We start from the raw sequence: 14,655 nt of genomic DNA on the forward strand, positions 1-14,655 counted from the left end.
CAGGTTAGAGCCTGGGGTGGTGCAGAAGTGTGGGAGGAGGAGAGGTGATTGGCAGAGATGAGTTTGGAGTTTGGGATATTTCCTGTTTCCTGTAAAGCAGCTCTGAGGCAGCCAATAGAGTGAAATGTAGGTCTCGGAGCGGGGGGGGGGGGGGGGGTGGCAGCTGTGGCAGAGGTCTCCTGGGAACATCCACCAGCTGGCAAGGAGGGCTGTGCAGTGAGAGAAGGGGAGAGCAGGGATGAGTGGTTCTCAACACAGACGGCCCAGGTGGAGGTCCCTGTGGAGAGGAGAGGGGCCGAGTGGCGGTGCAGTCTGTAAGAATGGCTAGCTGTCCCCCCGAGATTATGTCCTGCCTAATTTCTAGTGTCACAGGCCCTGTCTTGCAAAATAGCGGTGCTAGAAGGTGAAGGTGGCAGGGTCTTCTTTTTTTAATTTTTAAACGTCATTATGTGTGTGTGTGTGTTGGTCAGAGGACAGCTTGCAGAAGTTGGTTCTCTCCTCCCACCACGTAGGTCCTGGGGCTTGGGCTCAGGTTATCATGCTTAGCAGCCTACACCTCTACCTGCAAAACCATTTCACCAGCCTGCTGTGGAAATTCCTACCACCAGCAGCCTTTAAGTTACCTGCCCACTTGGGCGTGGCCTCTTATTTATGCCTATGTAAAGCGTGCAACTGGCCTCTTTTCCGGCTGTGGGATTTGGTTGCTGTTCTCCGTTCCAGCAGAGGATTGTGATTTGTGAGTCTACCCCTAAATAAATAAACCAGTATTATTCTCAATTCTGAGCTAGTGTGGGATTTCTTTTAAGTGTCCTTCTTCATCTGGTGCCCCACGTTGGGCGCCAATTTGTAGTAAGAGGGGCCGCTTGTTAGTTCCCAGCTGCTTAATCCCAAAATAATCACACAAAAACTGTAGTAACTAAATCACTGCTTGGTCCATTAGCTCTAGCTTCTTCTTTGTGTGTGTGTGTGTGGGGGGGGGTTTCGAGATAGGTTTTCTCTATAGCTTTGGAGCCTGTCCTGGACCTAGCTCTTGTAGACCAGGTTGGCCTCGAACTCACAGAGATCCACCTGCCTCTGCCTCCTGAGTGCTGGGATTAAAGGTGTGTGCTACCACCACCCGGCAGCTCTAGCTTCTTATTGGCTAACCCTTACATATTAATTTAACCCATTTCTCTTAATCTGTGTATTGTCATGTGGCAGTCTCTGGTGGTGGCTCCATGGCTTCTCTCTCACTCCGCCCCTCTTCCTCTCACCAGCCAAAAGTTTTTCTTACATGCCTTCCCCAGGAATGATTAAGAACAACATCTGAGTTAACTCTCTTAAAGAAAGAGATATATTCCAGGTAGTGATGGCACATACCTTTAATACCAGCATTTAGGGGGCAGAGGCAGGCAGATCTCTGAGTTGGAGGCCAGCCTGGATTACAGAGGGAGTTCCAGGACAGCCAAGGGTACACAGAGAAACCCTGTCTCAAAAAACCAGAGAGGTAGGAGAGCAGAAGAGAGAGAGAGAGAGAGAGAGAGAGAGAGAGAGAGAGAGAGAGAGAGAGAGAGAAACAAACAGAGCAGGGTGATGTACGTCTTTAATCCTAGTACTTAGGAGGCTCTGTGAGCTCTAGGGCAGCCAGAAATAGATAAATAGATGGACAGACCTGCCTCAAAACATAAAACAATAAATAAGAAATAGATACCCTCTGGTCTGTGAAATATTGAAGTAAAATGGGGTAGGGGATGGGGCTGGGAGCAAGAAGATTGGATGGGGCAGGAAGACCACCCGGCTCCATGGGTCAATGGTCTAACCACCAAATTGAGTTGAGAAAGTCCTTTTTTTGCTTTTCTTTTTTACTTGGCTATAAGGAGTGTGGGGTTAGGATGGGGAAGAAGACCTGCAATCAAAGAGTGAGTCTGGGCAGGGCCCTGGGAGATGCTGACTGTTCCTATCTCCCTGCAGGGAGAGCCCCCCTTGGCCCTGGGCCTGTCTACCCGGAAGGCCCTCAGCGTCCTGAAGGAACAGCTGGAGGCTGTGTTGGAGAAACACCTCAAAGAACGGAAGAAATGTCGCACATGGAAGGTGACGCTTCCTCTGGGGTGACAGGAGCATGGCTGCGTGGGCAGCGAAGCAGGGAGGTCCTGTCTTAGGGACATACTGTGCTTGTCCCCTGGACAGCAAAGACTCCACTGACACTTCACATAGTCCTAAGTTCCACCCTACTTGCTGGAAGAGGTGGGCATACTGGGGCGAGCTGGGAGACTCACTGCCTGCCTGTCGTGTTGCTCTAGGAGACATGGAGAAGCAGCTTCCTGCACCTTGGTAACCGCTGCTCCTGTTTCCACTGGCCGGGGGCTTCTCTCATGCTGTTGGCTGTGCTGCTGTTGCTGTGCTGCTGTGGGGGCCAGCCAGCCGGGAGGTAAGCACGGACCATGGCTTTTCCCAACTCCGTTCTAACCCCTCGGCCATCCCAAGGCTCTGAGGAGGCTGTTACCTGAGCTGCCACAGTGACCTGAGTACAGAAGAGTCCCCTTTCTATTGACTGGGGACAGAGGTGCAGGAAGCAAGCAAGACCACTTTCAAAAGTGGCTAGAGGAATGGGCGGAGGGAGCTTGACTGGGAGGCCTTTTCTCTGGAAATGCATGCCATTCTCTGTGTCCCTCAACACCAGCCATGGAGTGGAGCTGGTAAACGCCTCTGCCCTGTTCCTGTTGCTCCTTCTGGATCTCATCCTTATTGGGCGGCAAGATCGGCTGAAGCGCCAGGAGGTGGAACGCAGGCTCCGGGGGATCATTGACCAAATCCAAGGTGAGGCCGAGGATCAGAGCAGTCTCTAGGAATGAGGCTGTGACGCGTCAGAACACCGCCAGTCCAGACCCAGCCAGACACCACCAGTCCAGACCCAGCCAGGCAGGTCTTGGGTGACAGGTGCCTTCTGTGGCTCCCTCTTGCCTCTCCAGGCCATCCCAGATGCCACACACAGCTCCTGAGAGCTGCTGCTTCTGCCCAGGCTCCAGCTGTCCAGTCCAGCCTTTCCTTGTAGCTCATCTCCATCCTAGAGCCCCTCTGTCCAGCCTGCTTCCTGCTCCTCTCCCCCTGGATTGCTTCTCCTTCTTTGTCTCTAACTCATGAAGTCTTGTCCATTCTTCCCGGCCTACTACCCATGCTGTCCCTGCCCTCCTGGTCTCTTCCCATGCTGTCCCTGTCCTCCTGGTCTCCTCCCATGCTGTCCCTGTCTTCCTGGAAGTCATCTCTTGTTGCCTGGCAGACAGGTTCACTCCTTCTGTACTGCCTCCCCACAGTGCTGGAATCATTCTTTATTTATTGGTCACTAGGGAAGGATTCTCAGGGCAGGTGTTGTTGAAATATGGGGTGCATTTGCATGCATGGAATAGGTGTGCAGAGCCAGTGCTATTGTTTTGTTCTCGTTAGATGCTCTCAGGGACGGAAAGGAGATCACATGGCCGAACGCCATGTATCCAGACCTCCACATGCCCTTTGCACCGTCCTGGTCCCTGCACTGGGCTTACAGAGATGGACACCTGGTGAACCTGCCAGTTAGCCTGTTGGTAGAAGGAGACATCATAGCCCTGAGGCCTGGCCAGGAGTCCTTCGCCTCCCTGAGGGGCATCAAGGTAGAGGGAGCAGCTGGGAGAGGATCTGAAATCCATTAGGAGTCCTGAGGCTAGACCTTGAAGCTTCCTGCCCAGCGTGGGGGTTACCAGGGCACCCGGGGCAGGGTTGGGACCTCCTCCTGCTGTTGCTCTGTCTCTTCCTGGAAACCCAAGTCCCATAGGGCCCACCCCAGCAGGCTTATTGCTAGAGGAGAGACCATGACCTTGGGAGCTATTTCTACTTTGACTGGCTCTGCTCAGAAAGAGTGGTCTTGCCAATCACAGTGCTGGTCATTTATATTCCTAGCACTGTAGAGACTGAGGCAGAAGGATTGTGGGTTCCAGGGCAGTGTGACTGTCTCAAGAAACCCAAAACAAAACAGCCCACCTCCCCATTCCCAAAAGACCCACAATGCACTCTGATGGAGCCTTTCTCTCCGCATCACTGCTGGCAGGACGACGAACACATTGTCCTGGAGCCGGGAGACCTGTTCCCCCCCTTCTCTCCACCGCCCTCCCCGAGGGGGGAGGTGAAGAAGGGACCACAGAACCCCCAGCAGTACCGGCTCTTCCGTGTCCTGGAGACTCCTGTGATTGACAGCGTCAGGTAGCACTGCTTTCCTCCTGTCCGGCCCTGCTGGGTTATCCTCCAGTGCTTCCTGGGACAAGGAGGGGGCCTCATCCTACCTGCCCTGCTGGTGAGAGGCACCTGTTCATCCTCTTGTGAGCATTTTTAGGCTGAGGGAATAGCCATGGTGGTGGCCACAGCCCCTCTCTCATGGCACTGTGCAGCCCAGGCTGGGGCTAACGCTGAATAGGGAATTTCAGGACCTGGAGGTATTTGGTGATGGTTTGTCCAGGAGAGAGGCCCAAAACCCTTTCGAGGTGTGGCTGTCTGGCGTATTGCCCTCAGAAAGACTGAGGGTTGCCATTTTTTTGCAGATGGTGCCTGGACATGGCCCTGTTGCGCCCGGTCACCGCTCTGGACAATGAAAGGTTCACGGTCCAATCGGTGATGCTTCACTATGCCGTGCCGGTGGTCCTGGTGCGTGAGAGACTGCAGGGCGGGGAGAGGGCCAGACATGGGTGAGCTGCGGGCCCAGCCCAGGCGAGACGGCATGGAGGGGTCAGAGTGAGCCGGCAGTGAGAATACCAAAGGAAGGGCCTGCAGCTCAGTCCCTCTCCGGGGAGTCACTAAGGCTATGCCCCTCCTGTCCCCACAGGCTGGCTTTCTCATCACCAATGCCCTGCGCTTCATGTTCAGTGCTCCTGGGGTTACTTCGTGGCAGTACACCCTTCTCCAGCTCCAGGCAAGGACGACCCTTTCCTCTCTGTTGAGCTTCTCTGTTCTCCCCTCTTCTGCAGCCTGGGGTGTCTCAGGGTTTAGCTTAAGATTGGCTCCTGTGCTTCCCTTCCTTCCAGCTCCCTGGGGGATGGCATCCCTCCCCTTCTTCCTCCCTTTGGAGCAGCATCTCCTTAGGATCCTGGCATGTGGTTTGCTCTTTCTCAGGTGAATGGCATGTTGCCCATCCTCCCTCTGCTCTTCCCAGTCCTCTGGGTCCTGGCTACCGCCTGTGGAGAAGCTCGTGTCCTGGCCCAGATGAGCAAGGCCTCACCCAGCTCCCTGGTAGGTTGTTCCAAAGCATCTAGAGGGCAGTGGCAGGAACAAAAAGAGTTAATTGGCTGTGCCAGGAAGTGGGGCCGAAGTCCAGATCCACCTTGGTTTTAGCATGTTGAGGCCGTGGGAATCTCTGCTGGTTTCAGGTACTTTCTGTTACCAAGGAGGTTCCAGGCCAGGCCCAGGGGTGGATCCCATCAGTGAGCCCAGCTGTATAGACGTGGAGGTCTTTGTGAAGGTAGCCGTCTCCTCACTGATGCTCACCCTGTCTCTCTCTGTGTAGCTGGCCAAGTTCTCAGAGGATACTCTCAGCAGTTACACTGAAACCGTCTCCTCTCAGGTAAACTGCTGAGATAGACGGGGTTTCCTCCAGGCCCCTGCAGGTGCGAGGACCTCTGTGATTCTGTGATTCTCTGGCTTTGACCTCTAGCTGAGCTCTTGGAGCGCTTGCCCCCTCCCCCATCCCTGTTGAATGTGTGCACGATCCAGACCCGATCCTGTATCAGTATCTTGTCCCACAACTCCACTTGCTGGCGTCTCCTGGACTTCTCTTGATTTGGGCCCCACGGGCTGTCGCCAAGGAAATAAGACTGAGCCCCAAATAGCCTCACAGACTGTCTGTCTCCCACCAGGAAATGCTACGATGCATTTGGGGTCACTTCCTGAGGGTGATCCAGGGGACATCGCCAACGCTGAGCCACAGCGCCAGTCTGCTGCACAGCTTGGGCTCTGTCACGGTAAGGAGGCCCTGCGGGGAGGGTAGGCCTGTTGACTGGGCCTCCTGCTGGGTCCGGATGGTCGTCTGTTTTGTGTGTGGCACTGGGCAGTTAGACTAACACTGAATCCTTTCCTAACCCTGCTTCTTTTCCTCCAGGTGCTGTGCTGTGTGGACAAACAGGGAATCCTGTCATGGCCAAACCCCAGCCCAGAAACTGTGCTCTTCTTCAGTGGGAAGGTGGAACCCCCTCACAGCAGCCATGAGGACCTCACAGACGACCTGTCCACTCGGTCCTTCTGCCATCCTGAGGTAGAGGAGGAGGTATGGCCAGCTCCCATGGAGGTCGGTTAAGATGCTTAGTCTCAGAGCTAGGCCTGTAGCCTTTGGTGAGTGAGGCTTAGGAAGGAGAGAGGAGCTCTGGATTCCTGGGTCTTCTGAGTGGTTAAGATGAAGGATGAGTGGCCAAGTGTGGTGGCACACATCTTTAATCCCAGCACTTGGAAGGCAGAAGCAGGTTGATGTCTGTGAGTTCGAGGTCAGCCTGGTCTACAGAGTGAGTTCTAGGGCTACCTAGAGAGACCCTTGTCTCAACAATCAAAACCAAAAAAAACTAAGGCTAAGACAGTTAGGAGCCCAGAACTGCCCCGTCTCCCTGATCCTCAGGAGCCATGGGACTCTGGTCCGAGACCTGTGCTCCTGTTCTCCTCAGCCCCATGAACGAGATGCCCTCCTTGCTGGCTCCCTGAACAATACCCTGCACCTTTCCAACGAGCAGGAGCGTGGTGACTGGCCTGGTGACGGTCCCAAGCCCTCGGAGCCCTACTCTCATCACAAAGTACATGGCCGCAGCAAACACCCATCGGGTTCCAACGTGAGCTTCAGCAGGGACACTGAAGGAGGGGAGGAAGAGCCCGGCAAGGTAAGAGGAAGGAGACAGCATAGAGAAGCCACCTTGTCTGTCCCAGGCCTTCCTGCCCCTATCAAAGGGAAATAGCTCAGTCTGAACCAGCGGGGTTGGAAGAGCAGAGGAGGGAGGCACAGGCAGCCTTCTTCCTGAAGGAGGAGAACGAGAGCACTGGCACCCGGCTGGGGAAGATGGGCTCTCCTGTGGGGCTGGTTGTGGGCCTGCTTGGGCATCGGGGCCTTTCCCCACCTCCTCCCAGCCTTACCCCACATTTCCTCCAGGCCCAGCCTGGGACAGAAGGTGATCCCTATGAGGCCGAGGACTTTGTGTGTGACTACCACCTGGAGATGCTGAGCCTGTCCCAAGACCAGCAGAACCCTTCATGCATCCAGTTTGATGATTCTAACTGGCAGTTACACCTCACCTCCCTCAAGCCGCTGGGCCTCAACGTGCTGTTGAACCTGTGTAACGCCAGCGTCACCGAGCGTCTGTGCCGCTTTTCCGACCACCTGTGCAACATCGCTCTGCAGGAGAGCCACAGTGCGGTGCTGCCCGTGCACGTGCCCTGGGGCCTCTGCGAGCTGGCCCGGCTCATCGGTACGGCTCTGTGGCAGCGGTGTTTGGGGCGACCTTTCAGGATGGGCCTGGCACTGACTGTCCCTAGCATGGCATCCATTTGTCATGAACGTAGCCAACCTTAGCTTTCTAGTCCTGCACAATGACTAAATGTTGGGATATAAAGATGGCAGGGGCCGGCCAGGTCAACTGGATTCTGTCTTTCCACTTTCTGTTCCGCAGTGTAGCTTTGGAGCCTGTCCTGGAACTTGCTCTGTAGACCAGGGTGGCCTTGAACTCACAGAGATCCACCTGTCTCTGCCTCCGAGTGCTAGGTTTAAAGGCGTGTGCCACCATTGCCCAGCTTGTCTCCTCTCTTAAGGCCCTTTGTGCTGTCATTGTTCATAGGCTTCACTCCAGGGGCCAAGGAACTCTTCAAGCAGGAGAACCACCTGGCGCTCTACCGCCTCCCCAGCGCTGAGACGGTGAAGGAGACGGCGCTGGGGCGGCCCTCCTGTGTCACCAAGCGGCGCCCCCCACTCAGCCACATGATCAGCCTTTTCATCAAAGACACTGCCACCAGTAAGCCTCACCTGAGCTCACCTGGCATTCAGACAAACCTTCTGGCTTGGTGGGCAGAAGACTATACCCTGTCCCATTTATTCAAGTGGACTCTAGACAGCTCCCCAAGTTCTCTGATGTGGCAGGGGCTGGGCTTGGGGACCAGAGTCACAGAGAGTGGGATTCTCCAAAGGATGGGGATTGTAACGCCAGCATTAGTAGTCTAGAAGGTTCCATGGTGACTGACTGGCCAGGAGGTCCCTTCCTCTACCAGGAGTACTTTCCGCCCTCTGTAAGGGTCAGGATGAGGCGGGAGCTGGTTTGTGGCCTCACGATGTGGTCTCTTTCCCCGTCCCAGGCACAGAGCAGATGCTGTCCCACGGCACTGCTGACGTGGTGTTGGAGGCCTGCACAGACTTCTGGGATGGCGCTGACATCTACCCTCTCTCGGGTTCTGACAGGTGAGTGAGGGGTTCTGCCGGTTTGCCTGCCTGTCTAACGGTCCACTTGTCTTACGTCCTCCCTACTTCTCTGGCAGAAAGAAAGTGCTAGATTTCTACCAGCGAGCCTGCCTGTCTGGTTATTGCTCTGCCTTCGCCTACAAGCCCATGAACTGCACCCTGTCCTCCCAGCTCAATGGCAAGTGCATTGAGCTGGTGCAGGTACCCGGCCAGAACAGCATCTTCACCATGTGCGAGCTGCCCAGCACCGTCCCCATCAAACCCAACATCCGCCGCAACAGCTGGAGTTCTGATGGTACCGTGAGCCTGCGTTTCAGTGGGGATGACACGGGGGCTCCCTGGGGCTGGGAAACCCAGAGCCAACGAGCTTCAGAGGAAAGTGCCCCGGGCAGTCCAGGGTGGCATTCACTAGCCTGTGACGTGGGGCATCCCTCAGTTTCTCCGCATCTAAAGCTAGATGCCTTCTCTCCCTTCCTCAGGGTTTTCTCCCGGTGCTCAAGAGGATCAATGTATATAAAAGTGTTTCCTTAGAAAGGTTTAGAATGACGTGTTTATAAAGCATTACCTTCTCAGAATTAGCTCAAACTGTTAGAACAGAGGGACATAGACCCTGCCTTCCGTCCTAAGCCTGCATATTTGGCCATATCTTATAGGCCCAGGAGACATGTGTTAGGGGCCTGGAAGAGGGCTGGGCAGCTGAGCCGTGTTTAGCGTGGCTCCCAGCATGGCTGCCTTGCTGATGAGCACTCTCATTGTCTCTTCTCTTGTGTGTGTTGGCTCGTATGTATCTTGACTGTGCACCTGTGTGGCTGTGTGTGTGGTCCCCTGGGGCCTTTACACTCACTGATTTGGGTGTGACCTCTATGTGTGTGGCCCCGGGCTGCCTCCTGGAATCTGCTGGTTCCTCCACGTCCTGACTGGGCTGTACCCTGATTGTCTTGCCACATGCCGGCTGGCTCTTGTGTCTTGTGCCCGCCTGAAGAAGGGATCGGGGAGGTGCTGGAGAAGGAAGACTGCATGCAGGCCCTGAGCGGTCAGATCTTCATGGGCATGGTGTCCTCCCAGTACCAGGCCCGGCTGGACATCGTGCGCCTCATCGATGGGCTGGTCAACGCCTGCATCCGCTTTGTCTACTTCTCTCTGGAGGACGAGCTCAAAAGCAAGGTGAGGTGTGCCTTCCCGTGCGTCCCACCGCTCTTCCCGAGCCTGTGCCCCTCATCGCCATCCTCCTTCCACAGGTATTTGCTGAAAAGATGGGCCTGGAGACAGGCTGGAACTGCCATATCTCCCTCACACCCAATGGCGACATGCCTGGCTCTGAGATCCCTCCCTCCAGCCCCAGCCACGCAGGCTCTCTCCATGACGACCTGAATCAGGGTGAGGGCAAAAGCGCGAGGCAGGACTGGAGTGAGCATGGCAGGATCCCCTTGTTGGGAAGTACAGCTAGAAGAAACTTGCTTAGAGCCTGCCTAGAAGCACACTCCCTCGCGAAACAGCCCCATGTTCTTGTGGGCAGTAACAGGGGGCTGTTAAAAGTGGAGGCCTGAGCGGGGTGGTGGTGGTGCATGTCTTTATTCCCAGTACTTGGGAGGCAGAGGCAGGCAGATCTCTGTGAGTTCGAAGCCAGCCTGGTCTACAGAGTGAGTTCCAGGACAGCTAGGACTGTTACACAGGGAAACCCTGTCTCAGTGGAGGGGGCGAGGGGAGTGCAGGAGAGGGCCGGGAGTGGAGGTCTGGAGACAGAAGGCTGTACCGTCTGCAGGGCATGACTTGGCCTCCCGGGAGGCTGGCCCAATGTGAGCACAGGCTTTCATCCCCAGTGTCCCGAGATGATGCAGAAGGACTCCTCCTCTTGGAGGAGGAGGGTCACTCAGACCTCATCAGCTTCCAGCCTACGGACAGTGACATCCCTAGCTTCCTGGAGGACTGTAACCGGGTATGATGGTGGAATCTGTCTATGCCCTCAAAGTGGTCAAGAACTGATTTAGGAAGTGAAGGGCAGGAGGAGGAGGAGGAGGAGGAGGAGGAGGCAGGAGAGGCGAGTCTCTGCTCCATATCTTGAGACTACTGACATCTTTGCTTCCTCCAGGCCAAGCTGCCCCGGGGTATCCACCAGGTGCGGCCCCACCTGCAGAACATTGACAACGTGCCACTGTTGGTGCCCCTCTTCACTGACTGTACCCCTGATAGTGAGTACTGGGGCCCCTCCTTCCGAGCTCTGGTAGGAGTGGGCACTGCGTAGCTCACAGGGGATGAGAGTTTTCTAAGCAAAGTGAAAACCTGGGCTGTGCCTAGCTGGGGTCTAGTGGGACCATGCAGTGGGCATGCTCATTTCAGGGAGCCTGGAGTGAGTGGTCACGTGATCTGTCCTGCTGCTGGGTGGGGTTAACGCTCCAAAGAGGGTCCTCCTCCTCACTGCTCCTGGCCTTTTGACCTGTGGGTTTCTGCTAGCACCTGCCCAGGGCTCTGCCCACCTGACTCTTGTGCCTCTCTCTTCGCCTCAGCCATGTGTGAGATGATAAAGATCATGCAGGAATATGGGGAGGTGACCTGCTGTCTGGGCAGCTCTGCCAACCTGCGGAACAGCTGCCTCTTCCTCCAGAGTGATGTCAGGTCAGGGAGAGACACGGACACTGTGGGCCTGGGTCTGGTAGGAGAAGAGGGATGGGAGGCTCCAGTCTTGTGGTCGACAGTTTTGACAGTACAGTTCATGGGTGGATTTTCCCTTTACTGAGCAGCATTGCCCTGGACCCCCTGTACCCATCCCGCTGCTCCTGGGAGACCTTTGGTTATGCCACCAGCACCACCATGGCCCAGGCCTCCGATGGCCTTTCTCCCCTGCAGCTATCAGGGCAACTCAACAGCCTGCCTTGCTCCCTGACCTTTCGCCAGGAAGAGACCATCAGCATCATCCGGCTCATTGAGCAGGTGGGCCTCAGATAGGTACTGGGGGTAGCACAGGGCCCTCTGGGGTAAGCAGCCTTGAAGGTAGAGCTGCAACACGTGATACTTATGGGCCTCTAGACCTCGTGCTTCCTGCCTTCCCGGCCTGTGGGAGGAACAAGTGAAGCTCCCCAAGGCAGTTGAATTTGTTTCTGCTCCTTCCTCATAGGAACACCTGGGCATATGGCTCTTGACTGAAGCTTGCTTGTAGGACCTGAGAGAGGCCAGGCAAGACTGGATCATTAATTGTCCCTCTTGGTCCTTAGGCTCGGCACGCCACCTATGGCATCCGTAAGTGCTTCCTCTTCCTGTTGCAGTGCCAGCTGACCCTTGTGATCATTCAGGTAAGCCAGGGCCTGCACAGGCATTGCCTCTCTCTGTAAGGGAGGGACAGTTTATGGGCTGAGGAGTCTGGGGTGCAGTAGTATAGCCACATGCCTTGTGTACCCCTCAGCTTGGGAGGTGGCCCCACTGCCAGAAGTGTTCTCTCCTCCCTGCTCCTCAGTCAAGATGTTGAGTCTGTTGGGCAGGGGAAGGTAGCCTTGGGGGTCTACAAATTTGGCGATGTTTTCTTTCCTGGTTTAGTTCCTTTCTTGTCTGGTTCAGCTGCCACCACTCCTGAGTACCACAGACATCTTATGGTTGTCCTGCTTTTGTTACCCTCTGCTCAGGTGAGAGGCCTTGAAGCCACTCGGTGCCCAGCCAGTAGGGCTGGGGTGTCAGTGGGCATCCCAAGGGACCTAGAGTTTTCTGGCAAGATGGCTCAGGGAATCACCTCGGTGCTAGGAGGCACTGGGGCACGGTCCCTTTGTCTTATTCTGCCTCACTAGACTTGACCTCATCCCAAGGTTCTCTGTAGGTGTTCCCTTTGCGAGTTGGGAGATAGGAAGTAACCACTGTCCCTTTACCCACACTGAATTTCAGCATCTCTCTGTTGGGGAAGCCACCACATAGTTCCATCATGTCTATGGCAACAGGCAAAAACCTTCAATCCATTCCTAAGAAGGTAAGTAAGCTCAGCTTACCAGGGCTTCACAGAGAGTCTGGGGGTTGGTGCTGGGAGTCAGCCTAACCTGGAAGACTCTGCAGAGGTCAGGAACCTGGAGAGCTGGTACTTGGCTAGTGGAGGGAGGTGGTGGTCAAAACTGAGAAAGAGCCTTGCTGGGAATGTTGTCCCTGGTCCGTAGTATCTCCTGAGGTATGACCATTTACTGAACATGAGAGAGATGAGCAGGCGCCAGGTCTGCCTTGTGCCCCTCAGAGGGGCTGCCCACTGCAGGGCTGACAGTCCTTCTGTGGCCCGCAGAGGGGCTGCCCACTGCAGGGCTGACGGTCCTTCTGTGGCCCGCAGAGGGGCTGCCCACTGCAGGGCTGACGGTCCTTCTGTGGCCCACAGGGGGGCTGCCCGCTGCAGGGCTGACGGTCCTCCTTTATGCCACAGACCCAGCACTACTTCCTACTCTGCTTCTTGCTCAAGTTCAGCCTCACCATCAGCTCGTGCCTCATCTGCTTTGGCTTCACACTGCAGAGCTTCTGTGACAGTGCCCGGGCCCGCAACCTCACCAACTGCTCCTCAGTCATGCTTTGCAGGTGGGCCCTGGGGCTTCTTCTTTCCCACCCATTTCCACCCCAGCCCATTCTCCTGTGGATCCTCAGGAGGGTGAGCCTTTTTTTCCCCTTTGGCAGCAATGATGACAGAGCTCCAGCCTGGTTTGGAGATTTTGCCAATGGGTTGCTGTCAGCTCAGAAGCTTACAGCTGCCCTGATCGTTCTGCACACCGGTGAGGAGGCTGTCTCAGTGGGGCTGCTGGCTGCTAATGCGGAAGCCCCGAGGTGGGAGGTAACGCTTTGGGCCCGTGGAAGCCTTGACACCCCATTGGCCAATCTTTCTAGTCTTTATCTCCATCACCCATGTCCATCGCACTAAGCCTCTGTGGAGGAAGAGCCCCTTGACAAACCTCTGGTGGGCGGTGACCGTGCCTGTGGTGTGAGTAGTGTTTGAGGGGGGCTGCGGGACAGGGCTGGGACAACAGGTGGGAGGAAGACGGGTCTGTCCCGGGAAAGCGGGGAGGAAGCCGATGACTCCGGGGTCACACAGGGCTGTTCTTTCCCTCCACAGGCTCCTAGGTCAGGTGGTCCAGACAGTTGTGGACCTGCAGCTGTGGACACACAGGGACACACGTGTCCACTTCGGTCTAGAGGATGTGCCCCTGCTGACATGGCTCCTGGGCTGCCTGTCCCTGGTCCTTGTGGTCGTCACCAATGAGATTGTAAAGCTGCATGAGATTCGGTGAGCTTGCAGCCCGGCACTCCAGTGGGCCTCGTCCCCAAACCTCTCACCCCTTGTTGGCGTCCTGCTCAGTTCTCTTGTCTAAGGGGGGTGCCAACCTCTTCCCCTGGTGCTGGAGCCAGCTCTTCTAATATGCTCTGCCCTGGCTACAGCCCTAACACTCTTTCTACTTTCTGAGACACGTTCTCGATCTTAACCTTATAATCCTCCTGCCTCAGCCTCCAAGAAGCTAGAATTACAAGTGCGAAGCCCAAGGCTGAGTTGTCAACTGTATCTTAATCTGTTTCACCAGGGTCCGTGTCCGCTACCAGAAGCGACAGAAGCTGCAGTTTGAGACTAAGCTGGGCATGAACTCTCCCTTCTGAGCCATTGGCCACGGTGGCCGTCGTTGCCCTGGTTACTGGGGCTAGAGCCAGACCGACCCCTGAGTCTGGGGAGTTGGTATCACGAATGTTTCAGGGTTCGTCTTTGTGCCTCGTGGCACTGGAGGCTCAGCTCCGGTCACTGGAGACCCTGCTGTCTTCCCGACTCTGGGGCTTTTCACGAAGGAGCCCAGGGGCCATTGCCATGGTTTGACAGGACTGCCCTGGCTCTTCCCTGGTCTTGCCAGGGGCACTCTTGAATGTATGACCTCAGGCCCTTGGTAAAGGGACCCTTAGCCCCCTCCCCTGTGAGTGGCCTCTCTTTGGGGTCCCCTTACCTAACACACTCCTCTCACATCTGTGGCAGCCTCAGAGTGAGCCTCAGGCTTTGCTGGAGCAGTGGCTGCTGCTGTGTCCTCCCTGCCACCCATCCTTATCCTGGGGCAGCAGCCTGGCTGTGGTCCTGGGGCCCTCCCCTTCCTCTGGGCCGGAAGATAGAAAAGGGTCCACCTCACCCTGGAGCCCCTGCATCATCAGCTGGCCATAAGTCATCCATGGAGGACCCAGCCCAGGCGCTGTCCTTGTTCTGGGAGACCTTTTTTTACCTTTTTTTTTTTTTTTTTTACTGGAAATGAGCCTTT

General features: G+C 55.8%; 1 protein-coding gene across 5 annotated transcripts in view; it reads left to right on the plus strand.

Moving 5' to 3' along the window:
• Positions 1 to 14,646, plus strand: part of Tmem94 (transmembrane protein 94) — a 35,484-nt gene extending 20,838 nt beyond the window's left edge. For 3 of the 5 annotated variants that reach the window (XM_057773542.1, XM_057773543.1, XM_057773540.1), the window contains 30 exons: positions 1,951 to 2,070; positions 2,280 to 2,407; positions 2,660 to 2,796; positions 3,421 to 3,623; positions 4,058 to 4,209; positions 4,545 to 4,647; positions 4,826 to 4,912; positions 5,113 to 5,229; positions 5,504 to 5,560; positions 5,853 to 5,957; positions 6,095 to 6,259; positions 6,648 to 6,857; positions 7,124 to 7,439; positions 7,806 to 7,979; positions 8,317 to 8,419; positions 8,497 to 8,714; positions 9,402 to 9,583; positions 9,658 to 9,796; positions 10,240 to 10,355; positions 10,509 to 10,608; positions 10,924 to 11,032; positions 11,158 to 11,347; positions 11,629 to 11,706; positions 11,948 to 12,033; positions 12,287 to 12,368; positions 12,804 to 12,952; positions 13,049 to 13,143; positions 13,256 to 13,349; positions 13,482 to 13,652; positions 13,945 to 14,646. In XM_057773542.1, the coding sequence (XP_057629525.1) occupies positions 1,951 to 2,070; positions 2,280 to 2,407; positions 2,660 to 2,796; positions 3,421 to 3,623; positions 4,058 to 4,209; positions 4,545 to 4,647; positions 4,826 to 4,912; positions 5,113 to 5,229; positions 5,504 to 5,560; positions 5,853 to 5,957; positions 6,095 to 6,259; positions 6,648 to 6,857; positions 7,124 to 7,439; positions 7,806 to 7,979; positions 8,317 to 8,419; positions 8,497 to 8,714; positions 9,402 to 9,583; positions 9,658 to 9,796; positions 10,240 to 10,355; positions 10,509 to 10,608; positions 10,924 to 11,032; positions 11,158 to 11,347; positions 11,629 to 11,706; positions 11,948 to 12,033; positions 12,287 to 12,368; positions 12,804 to 12,952; positions 13,049 to 13,143; positions 13,256 to 13,349; positions 13,482 to 13,652; positions 13,945 to 14,017 (4,059 nt within the window). In that variant the 3' untranslated portion in view covers positions 14,018 to 14,646. The remainder of the gene's footprint in view (positions 1 to 1,950; positions 2,071 to 2,279; positions 2,408 to 2,659; positions 2,797 to 3,420; positions 3,624 to 4,057; positions 4,210 to 4,544; positions 4,648 to 4,825; positions 4,913 to 5,112; positions 5,230 to 5,503; positions 5,561 to 5,852; positions 5,958 to 6,094; positions 6,260 to 6,647; positions 6,858 to 7,123; positions 7,440 to 7,805; positions 7,980 to 8,316; positions 8,420 to 8,496; positions 8,715 to 9,401; positions 9,584 to 9,657; positions 9,797 to 10,239; positions 10,356 to 10,508; positions 10,609 to 10,923; positions 11,033 to 11,157; positions 11,348 to 11,628; positions 11,707 to 11,947; positions 12,034 to 12,286; positions 12,369 to 12,803; positions 12,953 to 13,048; positions 13,144 to 13,255; positions 13,350 to 13,481; positions 13,653 to 13,944) is intronic. The other 2 variants (XM_057773541.1, XM_057773544.1) reach the window with 2 other exon arrangements.
• Positions 14,647 to 14,655: the final 9 nt, after the last annotated feature.

This window comes from Chionomys nivalis, chromosome 7, assembly GCF_950005125.1.
Source record: "Chionomys nivalis chromosome 7, mChiNiv1.1, whole genome shotgun sequence".
NCBI classification, from domain to species: domain Eukaryota; kingdom Metazoa; phylum Chordata; class Mammalia; order Rodentia; family Cricetidae; genus Chionomys; species Chionomys nivalis.